The sequence below is a fragment of the Aegilops tauschii genome, chromosome 1, assembly GCF_002575655.3.
Source record: "Aegilops tauschii subsp. strangulata cultivar AL8/78 chromosome 1, Aet v6.0, whole genome shotgun sequence".
Lineage (NCBI taxonomy): Eukaryota > Viridiplantae > Streptophyta > Magnoliopsida > Poales > Poaceae > Aegilops > Aegilops tauschii.
This window is the reverse complement of record NC_053035.3, coordinates 506,379,603-506,399,091: the sequence shown is the minus strand read 5'-3', so window position 1 is coordinate 506,399,091 and position 19,489 is coordinate 506,379,603. Positions and strand designations below refer to the sequence as shown.

The window sequence follows — 19,489 nt, the reverse complement described above, 5'->3', positions numbered from 1 at the left end:
TTTTGATCTAAATTTTTTACACAAGATTTATATACAAATTTCCCAGGTTTTCCTAATTTTTCGGAAATTTTGGAGTTACAGATGTATTCGAAGTTCTCTGATTGCTACAGACTGTTCTGTTTTTGACAGATTCTGTTTTCTTTGTGTTGTTTGCTTATTTTGATGAATATATGGGTAGTATCGGGGGGTATGAACCATGGAGAAGTTGGAATACAGTAGATATTACACCAATATAAGTAAAGAATGAGTTCACAATAGTACTATAAAGGGGTGATTTGCTTTCTTATACTAACGGATCTCATAAGATTTTCTGTTGAGTTTTGTGTTGTGAAGTTTTCAAGTTTTGGGTAAGGATTTGATGGACTATGGAATAAGGAGTGGCCAGAGCCTAAGCTTGGGGATTCCCAAGGCACCCCAAGGTAATATTCAAGGACAACCAAGAGCCTAAGCTTGGGGATGCCCCGGAAGGCATCCCCTCTTTCGTCTTCGTCTCTCGGTAACTTTACTTGAGGCTATATTTTTATTCACCACATGATATGTGTTTTGCTTGGAGCATCTTGTATGATTTGAGTCTTTGATTTTTAGTTTTCAACAATCATCCTTACTGTACACACCTTTTGAGAGGGACACGCATGAATCGTGATTTAATAGAATACTCTATGTGCCTCACTTATATCTTTTGAGCTAGGCAATTTTGCTCTAGTGCTTCACTTATATCTTTTTAGAGCACGGTGGTGGTTTTATTTTATAGAAATTGTTGAACTCTCATGCTTCAGTTATATTATTTTGAGAGTCTTTCTAAACAACATGGTAATTTGCTTAGGTTATGAATTTAGTCCTAATATGATGGGCATCCAAGAGGGATATAATAAAAACTTTCATATAAAGTGCATTGAATACTATGAGAAGTTTGATTCCTTATGATTGTTTTGAGATATGAGGATGGTGATATTAGAGTCGTTCTAGTGGGTGTATTGTAGAAATACTTGTGTTGAGGTTTGTGATTCCTGTAGCATGCACATATGGTGAACCGTTATGTAACGAAGTTGGAGCATGATTTATTTGTTGATTGTCTTCCTTATGAGTGGCGGTCGGGGACGAGCGATGGTCTTTTCCTACCAATCTATCCCCCTAGGAGCATTTGCGTAGTACTTTGTTTCGATAGCTAATAGCCTTTTGCAATAAGTATGTGAGTTCTTTATGACTAATGTTGAGTCCATGGATTATACGCACTCTCACCCTTCCACCATTGCTAGCCACTCTAGTACCGCGCAACTTTCACCGGTACCATACACCCACCATATACCTTCCTCAAAACAGTCACCATACCTACCTATTATGGCATTTCCATAGCCATTCCGAGATATATTGCCATGCAACATTCCACCGTTCCGTTTATTATGACACGCTTCATCATTGTCATATTGCTTTGCACGATCATGTAGTTGACATAGTATTTGTGTCAAAGCCACTGTTCATAATTTTCATACATGTCACTCTTGAGCCATTGCACATCCCGGTACACCGCCGGAGGCATTCATATAGAGTCATATTTTGTTCTAAGTATCGAGTTGTAATTCTTGAGTTGTAAGTAAATAAAAGTGTGATGACCATCATTATTAGAAAATTGTCCCATGTGAGAAAAAAAAGAGAGAGGCCAATGAAGCTTAAATAAAAAGAGAGGCCAATGAAGCCATTCAAAAAAATGAGAGAAAAAGAGAGAAGGGGCAATGTTACTATCCTTTTTCCACACTTGTGCTTCAAAGTAGCACCATGATCTTCATGATAGAGGGTCTCCTATTTTGTCACTTTCATATACTAGTGGGAGTTTTTCATTATAGAACTTGGCTTGTATATTCCAACGATGGGCTTCCTCAAATGCCCTAGGTCTTCATGAGCAAGCATGTTGGATGCACACCCACTTAGTTTCTTTTTGATCTTTCATAAACTTATAGCTCTAGTGCATCCGTTGCATGGCAATTCCTACTCACTCACATTGATATCTATTGATGGGCATCTCCATAGCCCGTTGATACGCCTAGTTGATGTGAGACTATCTCCTTCTTTTTGTCTTCTCCACAACCACCATATTCTATTCCACCTATAGTGCTATGTCCATGGCTCACGCTCATGTATTGCGTGAAAGTTGAAAAAGTTTGAGAACGTCAAAAGTATGAAGCAATTGCTTGGCTTGTCATCAGGGTTGTGCATGATTTGAATATTTTGTGTGATGAAGATGGAGCATAGCCAGACTATATGATTTTGTAGGGATAGCTTTCTTTGGCCATGTTATTTTGAGAAGACATAATTGGCTTATTAGTATGCTTGAAGTATTATCGTTTTTATGTCAATATTAAACTTTTGTTTTGAATCTTATGGATCTAAACATTCATGCCACAATAAAGAAAATTACTTGGATAAATATGTTAGGTAGCATTCCACATCAAAAATTCTGTTTTTATCATTTACCTACTCGAGGAAGAGCAGGAATTAAGCTTGGGATGCTTGATACGTCTCCAACGTATCTATAATTTTTGATTGTTCCATGCTATTATATTATCTGTTTTGGATGTTTTATATGCATTAATATGCTATTTTATATTATTTTTGGGACTAACCTATGAACCTAGAGCCCAGTGCCAGTTTCTGTTTTTTCCTTGTTTTTGAGCTTCACAGAAAAGGAATACTAAACAGAGTCCAAACGGAATAAAACTTCATGATGATTTTTCTTGGACCAGAAGACACCCAGGAGACTTGGAGTCCAAGTCAGAAGAGCCACGAGGCGGCGACAAGGGTGGAGGGCGCGCCCAGGGGGTAGGGCGTGCCCCCCGACCTTGTGGGCCCTTCATGACCCCCCCTGACCTAGATCTTCCTCCTATATATTTGCAAATATTCCCAAACCTCCAGAGGCATCCACGAAAACACTTTTCCACCGCCTCAACCTTATGTTCCCGTGAGATCCCATCTAAGGACCTTTTCTGGCACCCTGCCAGAGGGGGATTCGATCACGGAGGGCACCTACATCAACTCTATTGCCCCTCCGATGAAGCGTGAGTAGTCCACTACAGACCTACGGGTCCATAGCTAGTAGCTAGATGGCTTCTTCTCTCTCTTTGATTCTCAATACCATGTTCTCCTCAATGTTCTTGGAGATCTATCCGATGTAATCTTCTTTTGCGGTGTGTTTGTCGAGATCCGATGAATTGTGGATTTATGACCAGCTTATGTATGACTATTATTTGAATCTTCTCTGAATTCTTATATGCATGATTTGATATCTTTGTATTTCTCCTCGAATTATCGATTTGGTTTGGTCAACTAGATTGATTTTTCTTGCAATGGGAGAGGTGCTTAGCTTTGGGTTCAATCTTGAGGTGTCCTCACCTAGTGACAAAGTAGGGGTAGCGAGGCACATATAGCATTGTTGCCATCGAGGATAAAAAGATGGGGTTTTCATCATATTGTTTGAGTTAATTCCTCTACATCATGTCATCTTACTTAATGCGTTACTCTGTTCTTTATGAACTTAATACTCTAGATGCAGGCAGGAGTCGGTCGATGTGTGGAGTAATAGTAGTAGATGCAGAATCGTTTCGATCTACTTGACACAGACGTGATGCCTATATTGCATAATCATTGCCTTGGATATCGTCATAACTTTGCGCTCTTCTATCAATTGCCCGACGATAATTTGTTCACCCACCGTATTATTTGCCTTCATGAGAGAAGCCTCTAGTGAAACCTATGGCCCCCGGGTCTATTTTCCATCATATTGGTTTCCAATCTTCTATTGGGGGGGGAGGCGTAGGGAGGGGAGATGCGTCATTGGGGGGGGGGGCGACAACGCGCTTGACCGTCCGCTACTCGGAGAAGACATAGGAGAATTTTTGGTTGCAGAGGATGCCCTGAACAATTGTATCACAGACCTTAGCCAGAAAGCATTTAATCCATGCCCTTCAAACATTTTACCACAAACCAACTTTATATTGCTTTTATTCTTGGGTCCAAATTTATATATTGGGAAAATGTGCTTTGCACTTTTACACAATATATATGGCTAATCATAGCATGGTGTTATGGCTTATCACAAAAAAGATAACATCATATTTACAACGGGATATTTTATAATGTGGTGAACAACTATGCAAGTGTATCAAAGACCGGACCACAAAATTAATGTTCGCACATTGCTTTGGAAATTATGGGATCATAGTGTTTGTTGTAGAAAAGCCTTTAGCTGTTTGACTAACATGCATCGCAACTACTTTCAAGTGGGAGATAGTAAATGTAGGACACATTAAAGCCCAAATGTTGCATGAATTAATAACTACTAGATTAAAATGGGAATATGTACATATTACATTGATGCCATGCTTATAATTATTGGGCCTATATGCTTATTCTTCTTGCTAATGATGACCGATATTTAACATCGACCCCAAATTAATTCACAACAAGTACAATAAAATCAAACAACAAAACAATGTACAACACATACTAAAGTCATCAAACATGCATATATGAGCTCACAGAACATTAATTTTTCTCTCCATTGCTCAATCGACAAAGTTTGCCTGGTTGTGTTAGACCATGCACGACACACGCTAATTGTTCTATCAATGACCTCTTGGAGGCCCTAAAATATGGAATTTCATTGGTGTGGACACAAACACATCAACACCAAAACTCATGAAGACCTCCATCATATGAAAATCATATGACACCCCAACAATCTTCAGACGTGGCTCACGCTGCCTATGTGTCAAGTGTGTAACGCACATAACCAAAAAAGAAAGGGGAATTAATTTACTAAAGTAATACGTACGCCAAGACCAATTATTATGGGCATGTCCTTATAAGAGAAAACAAGATCAACATCTTCTTTCCCTGGCCAAAGTAGTCTCACAGTGAAACTTGTGCAACATCACTGAGATAATATTGCTATCAACTGCAATATCCTCAATAAGAAATGCCTTTATGGAGGATGCGGCTATTTGGGTCTGTATTACATCATCAACAAAATAGAGGATCAAACGGCAGACATAACTAATTGATAGATTAGTAATTTGTGATTTACACCCAATAAAGAGATTATTTTTTTGTACAAAATCATGCACAATAAGCTGAAATCAATCATCATAATATGTAGCTATTGCAAGTGGTAGACTCACTTTATTAGTTGGTATATACTATTTAGTTTACGAAATGCTTCATCGTTCATGGAACAAGTATTTATATACAAAAATTTAGATCATGTGTACCAGGGCAAAAAGATTATAAAAAAGCCAAAAAGAAATGTTGTACTTTTTATAACAACAATATATAACATATTGTTCTACAGGATGATAATTTCCCATAGAATCTCTTGAACTTCGATCAAAGTGGAGCTAGGCCATGAAATTGGTTATGAAGGGAAGGCGGAGGAGGAAGGCATTGAAAATATGGCTCTCGGTTGAGGTGTCAATCTCTATGGCCAGTTCATCACCTGCAAGTTTGCTTAAGTCTTGTGCGGATAGGGACCTCTAGAACTAGATGCATAACATGAAATACAACTCGCTCCCCCTTCCTCCGTCGGGGATTTGTGTGGGGTGGTTCTGCCCACCATGGTTGGGTCCTTGTTAGTATCCTATGCGACATGTGTCACCAACTTGTCTGCAATACCCTCCACAGCGGCGCAAATTTTTAAACCACAAACTTGTTAACTACCATATTTGTACATTTGGTTGAGAAATTGTTGAGATTTATAATTCCGTTGAAAGATATTCCAGACTATTGCTAGCTAGGATCTTATAAAATAACATGCTGGTTTCAAGCTATTTCACTAGCTACCCGATTACATCATAAAACCCGATTCCCTTAAATGTGACCAGTTCAATTGACTCGTAAACACATACCATGCAAATAGAGAACAACCCAACTCAAGTCTGATTCGATCTAGTCAACACCTTAAACGAATCTCATTACCACACATGGCAAATTAGTAAACTATAGGACTCGCCTCGAGAAAATATGCTACCAATCCCGTTCATCATGCACCCTCGATGTTCTCCATAGAACTTGTGCTAGACATCAAGGCCACCATCTCCCCATAAACTTCTTATATGTAAGATAATTCTTTGCAGGAGCTTCGGAAGAGCGGTCACCAACGTTGATCCCCTTCATAGACCCATCCTGGTGGCATTAAAGGCCTCTGAATGTCTAATCTCCCAATATGGCATGACCAACGTGCCAGAAGAGGATAAGCACCAAAGTTTCACGAGGTCGAGCACAAAAGCCAATCTTATTCGATGGTTTAGGTAGTGATCTTTCTATGGATGCACAATTATGTTCTCCTGCCGTCTCGAGTCATCAACTCACATACTAAGTAAGAATGGGTTTCTTTCATGACCCACCTTTTCAGGCTTATGGTCTCCGTGTGTTTCTATGCCAACCACTGGATCAAATCGTCGGCATACACGGCAACGATGTTGTATCATACACAAATGCGTTCTTTATTACATCGCATGCCCCAGAAAGCAAATATTCTTACAGACTCTAGCCATAGGCTAGTCAAATACATAGTCTCACACTAAGAAAACAAACTTCATAACAAGCTGAAATGAAAGCGAATATAAGGGAGATGTCTTGGTAAGCTTCATCAATACCATGGGGAAGCATGTCAAGTAGAGGCAAAAAACCCTACGTAAGTCATTCCTCGTAGTAATAACCTGCAACATGATACGTTGCAACCAATAGGGTCAATACATTGAATGTATTGGCAAGTCCACAGTCAACAGGGAATCCTGTTCACCTACATGCACTTTGGCTGGTGGAGTTCAAGGCTCTTTGCAAAAATAGTTTTATCCTACTTTGTAATAGGTGGTCTGCTCTAAGCTGGACATACCATCTCACACAATAGTCCTAGAAAATTGTCTCACATGATCATCCATAATGCATATCAGTAAGTGGGCCTCTGTCTCATACGGCTGCCCTAGACCGATGACAGGTAATTCCACTGATCTCACACCATACACCTGGTTTTCTCCATACTTCCTTGGTTCACCCCATCAAGTTTTAATTAAGAAGAGTTGATGAGATCAAGCTGACAATTCTCAGTAGAGTTGCTCAAAAGTTGTCCTTATGCGGGGACACGGCTAATCATGATGAGTTTTTACACTCTGCAGAGGTTTGTGTACTTTACCCGTGATTCCCGATCAAATCACTTATCACAAGGTGTTTAGGGTTGAGTTTGGTTTCATTCAGTTGTTCATCCCAAGTTTGAGTTTCAGTTTGGTTTGAATTTTCTACTAAAGTTTCTTTGTTTAAAGCTTCAACTTAAGTCAATTTAACTTGGTTTTAACTTTCAAAACAGATTCAATTTAATTGGGTTAAGTTTAAACTATTTAGGAGAATTTAAATAATTCATCATCCCAATTTGGTTTAACAAAAATTGATTTGAATTGGAAAAGTGGTTCACTTAATTGATTAGAACTTGAACTAGGTTTTTATTTTAGGTTCATCTCGATTCTAACTTAATTTCAAAAGTTATATGGATCCTAGAATCCAAATTCAAACCTTGGCCTATAAAATGTATATAACCAAGGGTATGTATATACCATGGATGTGTCCCTACTATATTTCAATAGAACTTTATTGCTTCGCTTCCAACAATTTAAATTTACTTTGCACCATCAAGAGCACAAACCAGAAACTTGAAAAAAACTATTTACCACCATGTTAATAAACTAACTAACAACTGAACCGTATGAGACTTACATACAAATAATTTAAAATGAGATGAATTCATCCTATACATTACCATGGACCAACATGCAAATATATCTAGAACATCCAAACACCCCAAAAAAATTTGAATGCATAAATTTAACTGCATATGTGAAGGATGTAAACAATATCGCCTATATGGACAATGTATAACTCCGCGAGAAACACTATATCTGTAAATGTCATTTTGCGCATGAAAACTGCATGTGTCATCACATATATGGACCATATTGCCAAACTATCGGAGGCATCATCGGTGTTTGTTGCTTATAGGAAAAGTTTTATATATTAGATGTTTTTGTTGTATTTAAGATAAATGTTTCAAAATCCTGCTCGGCAAATAGTTATGTGTAAAAAAGCAGTGGTAGTCCATGACATTGCATGGAATGTGCACATTGGCGACAAACTAGTAAAGCCATTAAATTTGGTAACAAACTTCAGGGGTACCTCTTGGAGGTAATGCATCCCCGATGTGTAATGCTCAGGTTTTTTACCCTCCATTGGCTAGTTTGCAATAAAGCCAATTGATAATGTAGTGGATGCCTCACCTTTATGTGGTAACACTCAAATATGGTTAGTGATTCATCTCTAATATACTACTTCGTATTAGGTTGCAGTTATATGGGTAAAGTCACTCATATTATCCACAAATCTCTTCTATTATCTTTTCTGGCATTGAATTGTTCACATGGAGAACAAGCCATCTCTAAGAACATGATAAAGGTAAAAAATGCACATCAGCTTCAAAAATATTATCACCATTGTATTCAATAGTGTGATCCCCTACACATGTGCAAGTTGGGTTGACATGGATGCATTTTCTTTGTCCTTTCTTCACAAGGTAATTTTATTTGCCTATATTTAATTGATAATAAGTAAAAATTGTTATAACCGAGATATGCATAGCTTAGTTCAAGTAAGGAAGTGAAGGATCGATGATCCTTTTGTTATTAAATGTTTCCTAATTTTGGGACAGCGACCATGTACCAGAGAATTCCCTCCTTATTTATTTTATTGACCAGACTAGTGCTACTATCAGTTTAGTAATGCATCATGCATGTTGAATTGGCATAAGCTGGTAAAACAGTTGCTTTGCATTTGTTCAATGTTGCTTCTTTTGTATGCTTGAATTTTTATTGCATTTTTTCAACATAGTTTTTATTTTCATCTCTTTGCACATGTATAAATTTATAAAGAAAGCAAACAATTTTTTTCTTTTATAGTCTCTCTAATAAAGCTATATATAGTGCATCACAGAAAATGACATAAATCCATTTTTAGTTACATCATGTTATCTAGTTGGCTAACTTTCTAAAAAATGACATGCTCCTAGGTTATCATTATTTCTTACACAATATCAACCATTGTGTTTTATCATTTTTTGTGTGAGGAACTTGTGCCTTGCTACGTAAAATAATCAACTGCCAATTGATTCGTAGACTCCTAATTATGAAAGCCAACCGAAAATCCATTTCTGCACCTGAGCTCATCTGCACCCGCGCTGACGAAAAAAATCAAAACAAATACTATAAAAATTCAAAAAATTCCAAATGTTTTTTGTGCGGTAGAAAATTTGATGCGCGAGGCCCGCTCCAATTTTCATATCATTTGGATATCTGAGGAGCTCTCAGCAAAAAAGACAAATTGGGAGTCTGTAAAAAAGTTTACTGTTCAAGTACTGTTTTGGCCCGATTTGTGTTTTTTGCCGAGAGCTAGTGAAATGTCCAAATGACTTGAAAGTTTGAGCGGGACCCACGCATCAAATTTTCTACCGCACAAAATAAATTTAGATTTGTTTGAATTTTATTTGAATTTTTTACGAATTTTTTCCTAACCTGGTGCAGATGAGCCTCGGCATCGAAACACCCTACTCAGTTGTAGCTCATGATTTAATGGTTCCCTAAATAATAAAATTTCATTTCTTTAATAACTTAGTAATGTATGGTTTGAGAATGTTGCAACTGGGACCCCACTGCTTACACAAGCCTGTAATAACTTATTGCTTTCTTAGTCCTCATACTGTCCCTATTACCTATTTAGAATTCTTGCCTCCAGTCGCGATTTTCACACAAACTGATATATCTTATATATGCAAGGGTGATAATGTATCATTGTGATCCACTTCCAAATCATTTCCATAAGAAGCATAATACTTAATACACTCGAAGAACAATTACTTCTATGTTGCCACATGCTTCAATATGAAATGGTACAAGCCTAGCCGCATAAATTTTGCCATTTCCCCATTAGAATTGTAAATCCAATGTTTCATTAACATGAAACGCTAAATTTGATTTTATCTCTGTACGAGAGCATATTGTTAACAACAAATGCAACAAATATAGGCGTGAAGAAGATCGTAAGCGTAAACACATAATTATTTGAGTAATATTGTAGTTGTCTTTCCATTTTTTTCATTGGAAGGTGCCTATTTGATCACATATCTTTTCTATTGCAAAAGTTGATCTTCTTTGGGCTAGTCGGTTTCACATAATTTGTTTTGGAAAATAATAACCAGGGCTATGGATATGCCATTTATATTTCTTTGTTGTCTTTCAAGAGATCTTGCCTTTTCAAGAAAATTTAGTCCACACCATACAAACGTTGTACACCGACTAACGTTATTGCTTCGCTCGCACTGTTTAAACTTACTTTGCACAATCTAGAGCACAACCACAAACTTGATAAATGTAGTTACCACCATGTTAATACCTTCAAATGAGAAACCATGGAAACTTGTACTTCTTATCTAAACTTATGTCTTACACTATATATTAGTATCTATACTCGCATTGGGTATGTATGAATGGTAATGGACCAATATTGTCTAAAATTTATATTTTAGCTTATAAATTGCACATCAATTTGTTTACCCCTCATACCGGCGTAACTTAATAATAAACTATGAATATAACCTATAAGGCACAAATTATTTCTAAAACCAAAATCACCAGTTATGCAGACATATGAAACCTGCGTACAAGTACTTTTTTTAGTAAGACACGTTCATGTTAGTCATAATCATAGTGAATTATATTACGATGGATCATCAAACAAATATCTCTAGAACATCTAAATGATAACCAAGAAAACAACCTACTAATACACGTAGTAAATTGCATATGTAAACCAAAGAAGGGTGCATAAATGATCACATGCATGATCATGCTACTGGCATTAGTTGTATTTTTATGGTGTAATTTCTACTTATGAGTTGTCATAAAGAGCAAAATAGTGAAGGATTTCTATGGATTCTATTGGGTTCACTTTCACCCAGTAACTCTGTACCACATTCGCCCTTGCAGGCATGGACAACGCATAATAATGCTGCGATAAGTATTGCATTTGTAAATATCATTTTGTGCATGGAAATGTTTGTGCGATCACACATGTAGACCACTCATTCCTAAGACATATGGGTTGGCTGGTTTATATAGCAAAGACACCTTTAAATGCAACATGTTTGTCATTGTCGTATTTAAAAAAATATATTTACAAACCCTAGCCAGAAAGCATTTAATCCACACCATTCAAACATTGTATCACAAACTAACTTTATAATGCCTTTGTTTCTGGCTCTGAATTTTTATTTTTATATTGGAAAAATGTCTCTTGCACTTCTACAATATATATGTATATATATGGCCAACCATAGGATGTGGTTAATATGACTCATCACATGTAAGTAAATCATATCTGGAACAAGAAATTTATAATGTAATAAACCACCGTGCAAGTGTATCAAAGGCTAAACCACAAACTTCTGTAAATAGTGGGATCTTAATAGAGTGTTCGTTATGGGAAAGCCTCTAGAAGGTTAATCAACATGCATCTCAACCAGTTTCAAGTGGGATATCAGTAAATGTAGGGCACGTTAAATCCCACATGTGGGCAAACGACGATTCGGTGTCGGGGCTCATCTGCTCCCAGGCATGAATAGCAAATTCAAATAAAATACGAAAAGAATGTCAATTATTTTGGCATCAAATATGCTTGAATGCACAATGCACATGCAAAATTCTGTGTAGTTTGGATAACCTGGGGTATCATGGAAAATAATTGGCTGTGAAAGAAACTTTAAAAAATAACACTATTTGGTCTCAATTATTTTTGTTTTTTGACACGACCTCCTCGAATGTCCAAACACCACAAATATTTTCATGCTCCTTATGCACGTGAGTATCTTTGATGGCAAAAGATTCATAATTTTTCAATTCCTTTACTAATATTTTTAATTTACTGTTCATCGAGTGCGGATGATCCCAGGCTCAAACATGAATGAATGCCACATGTTGGATGAATTAATGAAAACAACTAGATAAAAATTGGAATAGCTATATATTACATTGATCCCATTATTGTAATTATTGATAGATTCTATGCTTATTCTTCTTGCTAATGACGCCCATATGTTAATTTGGACCTCAAAATTAAACTACAATAGTACAGTAAAATTAAACAACACAACATTCTATAATGCAGACCAAAGTCATAAAACATGCATATATGACCTCGTGGGACATTAACCATTCTTTCCATTTCTCACTCAAGCAAAGCAGGCCAGATTGTGCTATACCATTCATGGGATGCAAGACTTGTTCTATCGATGGCCTCTTGGATCATAAGCCCGATAATCACGAGCTTTATTAGTTTGGGAACAAACACTTCAACACCAACACTCATGAACTCCTCCATCACATGAAAATAAGATGACAATCCAACAATCTTCACACCAATGGCTCCCATCGCCTATGTGTCAAGTGTGTAACCCACAAAATAATCCAATAAGAAAGGGGCATTAATTAACTAAGGTAGTACGTACATCAGGACCAATCATTGTGGAGGAGGATAAAATATTTGTTTTGCCACACATTGTATTGATTCACTCATTTGTTGCGTATGCCATTCGATCAGTTGTCATTGCATCAATTTGTTGCGTATGCCATTTAATATTTTTGTTGGATGCCATTAGTTTATTTCTGATCATGATCATTTTAGGTGGCTATCTTGATGGACATGATCAATAACGGTTAACAACCTATGCATTATGACTTGGAGTATACCTACTCTTCTATGCATGATATTGGGAAAACATCGACAACTCTTAACAACAAGAAGAAGATACTCAAGGCAATAGGTCTAACATTCTCAATCCATGCGATGATTTGTTGTATGAATCTTGGTTGGCCACAACATGGACCCTATATGTGGAACTGAGCAAAAGGGAAACAAGTAGGAAAATATCCACAAGCCTTACCAGGAACATAAGGAATATGTGGAGTCGTTCCCTATCCATACCACCCGCAATGAGGCTTGTCTCCAACATAGATGGTCCATTATCCAAGAGAGTGTGAACAAGTTTTGCAGCTACTATTCTTACGTGGTTGGCCGGAACTAAAGTGGCGTTGAAATCAAGAGTCGTGTAAGTTGACTTGATTCGTTTTATCATAATTTGCATTGTTAGCTTTGTTTGTTGCATTCTCATGAGTGACTCATGTTTGCTATATGGGGTGGCTTCCACTTTATACCAACAAAATAAGGGGAAGACATTCACTATGTGACATTATTGGTTGAAATTGAATGGGAAACCAAAGTGGCAAAAACTCATTGATGACCTCAAGAATGACAACAAGAAGTTGTTCAACCTCCCAACACTCCATTGGATTGGATGATGAAGCTGATGAAGGTTGAGGGGGAGGGATAAGCCATCGTTTAAATAGGAACCACGAAGTGATGGGAAACAAGTGGGAGAAGGGCAGGACCGTGCATGATGCTGCAGCGAGCGAAATGTCCGCCACATGGACGGGCATTTTTTCCACCGAGGAGAGGTACAAGCTATTCTTGGATTTTCAAAAAGAGAGGATGGATTGGGACTGGGAGAGGTTAAGCAACACATTCAGCTTGAGTGGAAGGAGATGGACTTGGAGAAGCATGAGGCATATGTGAAATGGGAGCACAAGAAAGAGAGATCGCAACTGGCTCGGGACATGGATTTTATTGAGGATCATGTTGGCCCACACTATCCTCTTGGATCCGGAAGGCAAGAAGTGGCTTGAGGCAAAGAAAAAGGAGATCAACCCGCGCAAATAGAGTGCAACTACGAGCGCTAAATGATTCATTCTTGAATCGCCTATCTACGAATTGTTGTATTTAATTTTGGCATGTGTTGATTGTTGCATTGTGGTTATTTTTTTTCACTTTTTTGCATTATTGAACTATTGAATTTGTGCTATATGATGGAGGTTCCTGGATTTTGAGAGTTTAGATATGAGGGGTTTGGCTGTCCGGGAGGACAAATGAGGTGCCATCCGGCATTTTATGGGGACGCATCCGGACGCGCCTGCGGACGTTTAGGGGGGTGGATCTGCCAAGTCTGGTCGTAGATGCTCTAACAATCTAGATTTTTGTGCATGCACGAAGACAATAATGCTACCAAATGGCACATGATGGAACAGAAAACTGAAAGGAAAGTCAGAAGAAAAAGTAAGGAATAGTTATACGTATGTAGTATGCCTACCCATTTTGAAATATCTCCTGGTTTTGGTAGATGAGGAGGGAATTATGAACCTTCAGCTTATGGAGGTGGGTTGCTTGCTGCTATTAGGTATGTATTTGTTGGGATGGAAGGTTTATTCCCACCGTCCATTTGAAATCACGTTGGTCAATATCAATCTCCACCTCTTTTTTAATTTTATTAGGGAAAATCAAATATTGGCTGGCGTATCTTTGATGATTAAATGAGCCATGCATATAGTTTTTCATATTTCAAGAAAGAAATTATGTGGATGCATGCGACATGTTTAGATTTACAGGTATCATTAGTTAGGCGTACCATGCCAATAAAAGATATCCAAACCGTGAAATTATCAAATTAATTGAGAGTTGAATAACTTGCCACTGAAACAAAGGCACATGTCACACAGCCTGAAGCAAAAATTAATGAGTAGTAATAGACTAAATTCGAAAAGGTTACATATTACATCGATCCCAATGATCTAATTATTGGTAGCCTTTCTGATTGACCTCAAAAATAAAATGACAACACAATAATAATATAATGCATAGCAAACCTAGCAAAGATTCATAGTATATGAGCTAGCTTAATTTCTTCCTCCATGGCTGGATCGAGCAAGCTTCACTAATTGTTTTTCCTGTTGATGAATTCCAGAATCATAGGCCCGAGAACCTCAAGCCTAATTGGTTTGGGAACAAAGTCATCAGCACCGACACTCATGAGCGCCTCCATGGCGTTATCATTAGCGGACACCTTGACGATCTTCACATCAGTGACTCCCATAGCTCTTATCTTCATGACTGCCTTTGGAGTAACATGTAAACATGTTGATGAGGTGACCATCCAACATATGTTATGTTGAAGGAAAAAGGAAAAGAAAGAAAATGGAAATTATCTCAAGCATGTACATACCTCTGGACCGACCATTATGGGCATGTCCTTATCATACAGAACAATGTCAAACTTGTTACTCTCAAGGAACATATCGACAACTTCTTTCCCATTCTTAGCCAGGGTGACCTCATAGTGAAATCTGCACAGCATGAAGGAGAGAATCATGTTGCCAACCGTAATATCCTCAACAAGCAGTGCCTCGAGGGATGATGACGTGATCAGCTAGCTAAAATAACCGGAAAAAGAATTAATAAGGAGATTAGTTATTTCTGATGCACACCTAGCTAATATTTTCAAGGAGATTGTTACAAGAATAATTGACTTGAAAATCAGAATCTTAATAATTAATAAATCACAGTGCAAGGTTGTGCATTTTAGTTGCAAACTGACCAGTTACAAATCATCTGGAAGATGAGCACGCGTTTCATAGATCTCAGCTGAGACGATCAAGTTTCATAATTAGTATGTAGTACTATCTACTAGTTTTATCGAATGTTTCATCAGGGAAAGAGAAGGAGAAACAAAATCGTAGATTGTATATTTGAGGACAAAAAGAACATCAAGAAAACAATCATAAAGAAATGGTGTGCTTAATTTGGATCGATTACAACAATGACATAAACTCTTCTAAGTTGAATGGATAATTTCTCCACGCACAAAAAACTGCAACATGTAGCACCGAAAATAGCACGAGGATGACCAGCCTTAGCACAACAAAGAAATCCTTGAAAGAAGCAAAAGGATGAAAAAAAGAGAAGCAAAGAACACAACCCAACAAAAATGGCCAAAACAGATGTCTATACATGGCTGGCAACAACAACCAGAACATGTGCTATGCATTAATGCATAGATCAAAACTGAAAAAAGTGCACTAGCTTCTCATGTTTAGGCAGTGCCTTGAACAATCTTGATCGATCTTTTAGGCATGCATGGAGGGAAAACTAATGGAAGAAACACGACCCGACAGAGGGGCGAGAGTGGCTATGAACCTTTGAGCTTATGACTGAAACTAGTACGGCCGCTCTTGCTTTGTTTCATGCTACTTGGGTCTTTGGTGTTGGTGTGTGCCTTGTACTCGGCCAAGGTACAAGGGTATTTATAGAAGTGGCCGGTCGATCTTCGCCGTCCATTCGTAATCACGGTGCTGCTTCACACATGCAAATATCAATCTGACCTGCACCGCTTTCTAAATCCACCAGGGAAAATCAAATATTGTGTTGGCTGGCGAATCTTTTGTGATTAAATGCTATGGAGTATCAAAGTATTTTTCAGGTTTTTGGAAAAATAAATTGCATCAAAGATTGCCGATTATGGCACGTATATCTGCCTCAATCACAGCTAGCATATATACGGAGTATATCCGTCTCGATCCTGACATGATTAAAATTATTTCCTTGTTTAATTTGCAATTAGCGATGTGCGGGTGGCAGTTCATATCAAGATCATAGATCGTGGAAATTAATTCTTGGTTTCATTATGGCAGGAAAAACAGATGTATTTCACGAGCTTGATTGGTTTGGGCAGATACACTTCAACACCAACACTCATGAACCTCTCCATCACATGAAAATCAGATGATACCCAAACAATCTTCACACTAGTGGCTCACAATGCCTATGTATCAAGTGTGTAACCCACAAAATAATCCAAAAAGAAGGGGGAATTAATTAACTAAGGTAGTACGTGCATCAGGGCAAATCATTATCGACATGTTCTTATACGAGAAAACAAGATCGACGTCTTCTTCCCATTCTTGGCCAGAGTAGTCTCATAGTGAAACTTGTGCAGCATCGCTGATAGAATGATGTTATCGACGGCATATCCTCATCAAGCAAAGCAATGATGAAGGATGTGACTATTCAGGTCTTGAATGAAATGATCAGCTAGTTAGAGGATCCAACGAACAACATAAAAAATATATAGATTAGTTATTTGTAATCCATGACCAATTAATAAACTGATTTTTTTGAACAAAAACATAAACAATAAGTTGAAATCCATCATCAAAATTTGTAGCTATTGCAAGTGGTACACAGACTTAGTTAGTATCTACTATGTAGTTTATGAAATGCTTCGATCACATAACAAATATTTTTATATAAGAAATCCTAGATCGCATGCAGTGACTACTCCTTGAACCACAAACGTTTTAACTACCATATTTGTACATTTGGTTGAGAAATTGTTGAAACTCATATTTCCTATCTTAACATATGTCAGGTTACAGAGAACTTCAAGACTATTGCTAAATAGGATCTTAATAGAATATATATGCTTTCAAAATTGGTCATATTTGAGAGTTGGGTCAGCTACAATAATCGACATATGTGATGACCATTGGGTCACAGATAGTCTGACGGGGAAGATACAGACTAGGAAGACACATGTTATTTTGAACAAAGTTGATGGGCTCATTGACTCTTCTTTGGCATAATGGGATGAAGTTCTCATTATTAGTAGTTTCTTTCCTTTTGATCCTGAAAGAATTTTGAGAATCACCCTGGATGATCATTTGATATAGGATTTTGTTGCGTGGCACAAAACAAAGTCCTTTTCCACTTCAGTTTGCTCGACATATTACACTGAATGGGAATATCAGTTCGTCTTGAGGTCATGGAGAGTGGAAGGGATACGGGTCTTATAGGTGAGACCATGCATGTGACATATAATGCCTCGTGTTCCAAGCTAAGAAAATGATATGGGGAGAGCTATAGGTGTGCCCCGATCATCACAACTGGAGGTGAATTAGAGGTAAAACACGACATGGGGAACAAAGGGGAGGGGGACTCAATAAGAACACTCACAAGGACAAGATTACAAAATAATCGGCTCTTTTTCACTCGGGCCTTTATTACTTGCATTTTTTTAATTTTTTGGACCCAATTAGAGAAGAGTATGCTAGTGAGTGTTGGTCCTTTATCGGTCTCCCGGGCCCTCTCCTGATACTCGTTCACGTTGCTTTTGGCTACTTTCTTGGCCTCCCGTGCACCTCCTTGGCATCGAGAAATGACCAGCGGGGGGGGGGGGGGGGGTTCTCGTAGTCATAGTATCGTCTGCATTATGAAAATAAGCTTCTAATGAGCCAACGGTGTGTCTCTTCCTTGGTCTCCCATGCCCTTTGTTGGTAAATGGAGAGGAGGCACCTCCTCCATTGGCAGACATCACAACCTTATGAGGCCGGTCGCACCCCACTTATGTGGGCATCCATTACCATGCTTTGCTCCCAACACATAAGTGTATTAATCAATATCATCATTATCACCACTATAGACATCCTCAAGATCGACGCCTTCTTTCCCATTCTTGGCCACAGCAGTCTCACAATGAAACTTGTGCATCATCGTTGGTAGAATAATGTTCTCGACGACAATATCCTCATCAAGTAACGGAATGATGAAGGATATGGCTATTTAGGTCTTGAATGACATGATCAACTAGTTAGAGGATCCAACGATCAACATAAATAATATATACTCCCTCCGTTCCTAAATATAAGTCTTTGGAGAGATTTCATTATGGACCACATACGGAGTAAAATGAGTGAACCTATACTCTAAAATGCATCTACATACATCCGTATGTGGTCCATAGTGAAATCTCTACAAAGACTTATATTTAGGAACGGAGGGAGTAGATTAGTTTTGTCATCCATGACCAATTAATAAACTGATTTTTTTGAACAAAAGCATGAACTATAAGTTGAACTCAATCATCAAAATTCGTAGCTACTTCAAGTGGTACACACACTTTCTTAGTTAGTATCTACTATGTAGTTTATGAAATGGTTCGATCACGTAACAAATATTTTTATATAAGAAATCCCAGATCACATGCATGTGGATAAGAACATCGAGAAAAAGTCAAAAGGAAATGTTGTACTTTGGATAACAACAATGTATAAGAGATTTTTGTACACATGATGGATAATTTCCCATAGAATCTCTTGAACTTCGATCAAAGTGTTGTCAGGCCATGGAATTGGTGATGAAGGGAAGATGAAGGAGTAACACATTGAAAATATGGGTGTCGGTTGCGGTCTCAATCACGTTGGGCAGGACATCACCTGCAACTTTAACTAAGGCTTGTGTGGATAGGGACCTACAGATCCAAATGCATATGACATGCACTATAACTCCCTATTCCTTTCCCCCTGCCAGGGATTTGTGTGTGGTGGATGTGTCGACCATGGTTGGGTCCTTGTTGGCGTCCTATACGATGTGTGTCACCGTCTTGTCTGCAATACCCACCACAACAGTGACTAATCCTTGAACCACAAACCTTTTGAGTACCATATTTGTACATCCGGTTGAGAAATTG

The 19,489-nt window shown here is 37.9% G+C and overlaps 1 protein-coding gene across 1 annotated transcript; it reads right to left on the bottom strand.

The window, feature by feature from the left end:
- Nucleotides 1–14,902: 14,902 nt before the first annotated feature.
- LOC141023311 (two-component response regulator ORR42-like) lies at nt 14,903–16,089 on the bottom strand. Its single transcript, XM_073499951.1, has 2 exons — nt 15,191–16,089; nt 14,903–15,082 (listed from the first exon to the last, which is right to left on the bottom strand). Exons 1-2 carry the CDS (start codon nt 15,335–15,337, stop codon nt 14,903–14,905), a joined length of 327 nt encoding a protein of 108 aa, XP_073356052.1. The 5' UTR covers nt 15,338–16,089.
- Between the last annotated feature and the right edge of the window lie 3,400 nt (nt 16,090–19,489).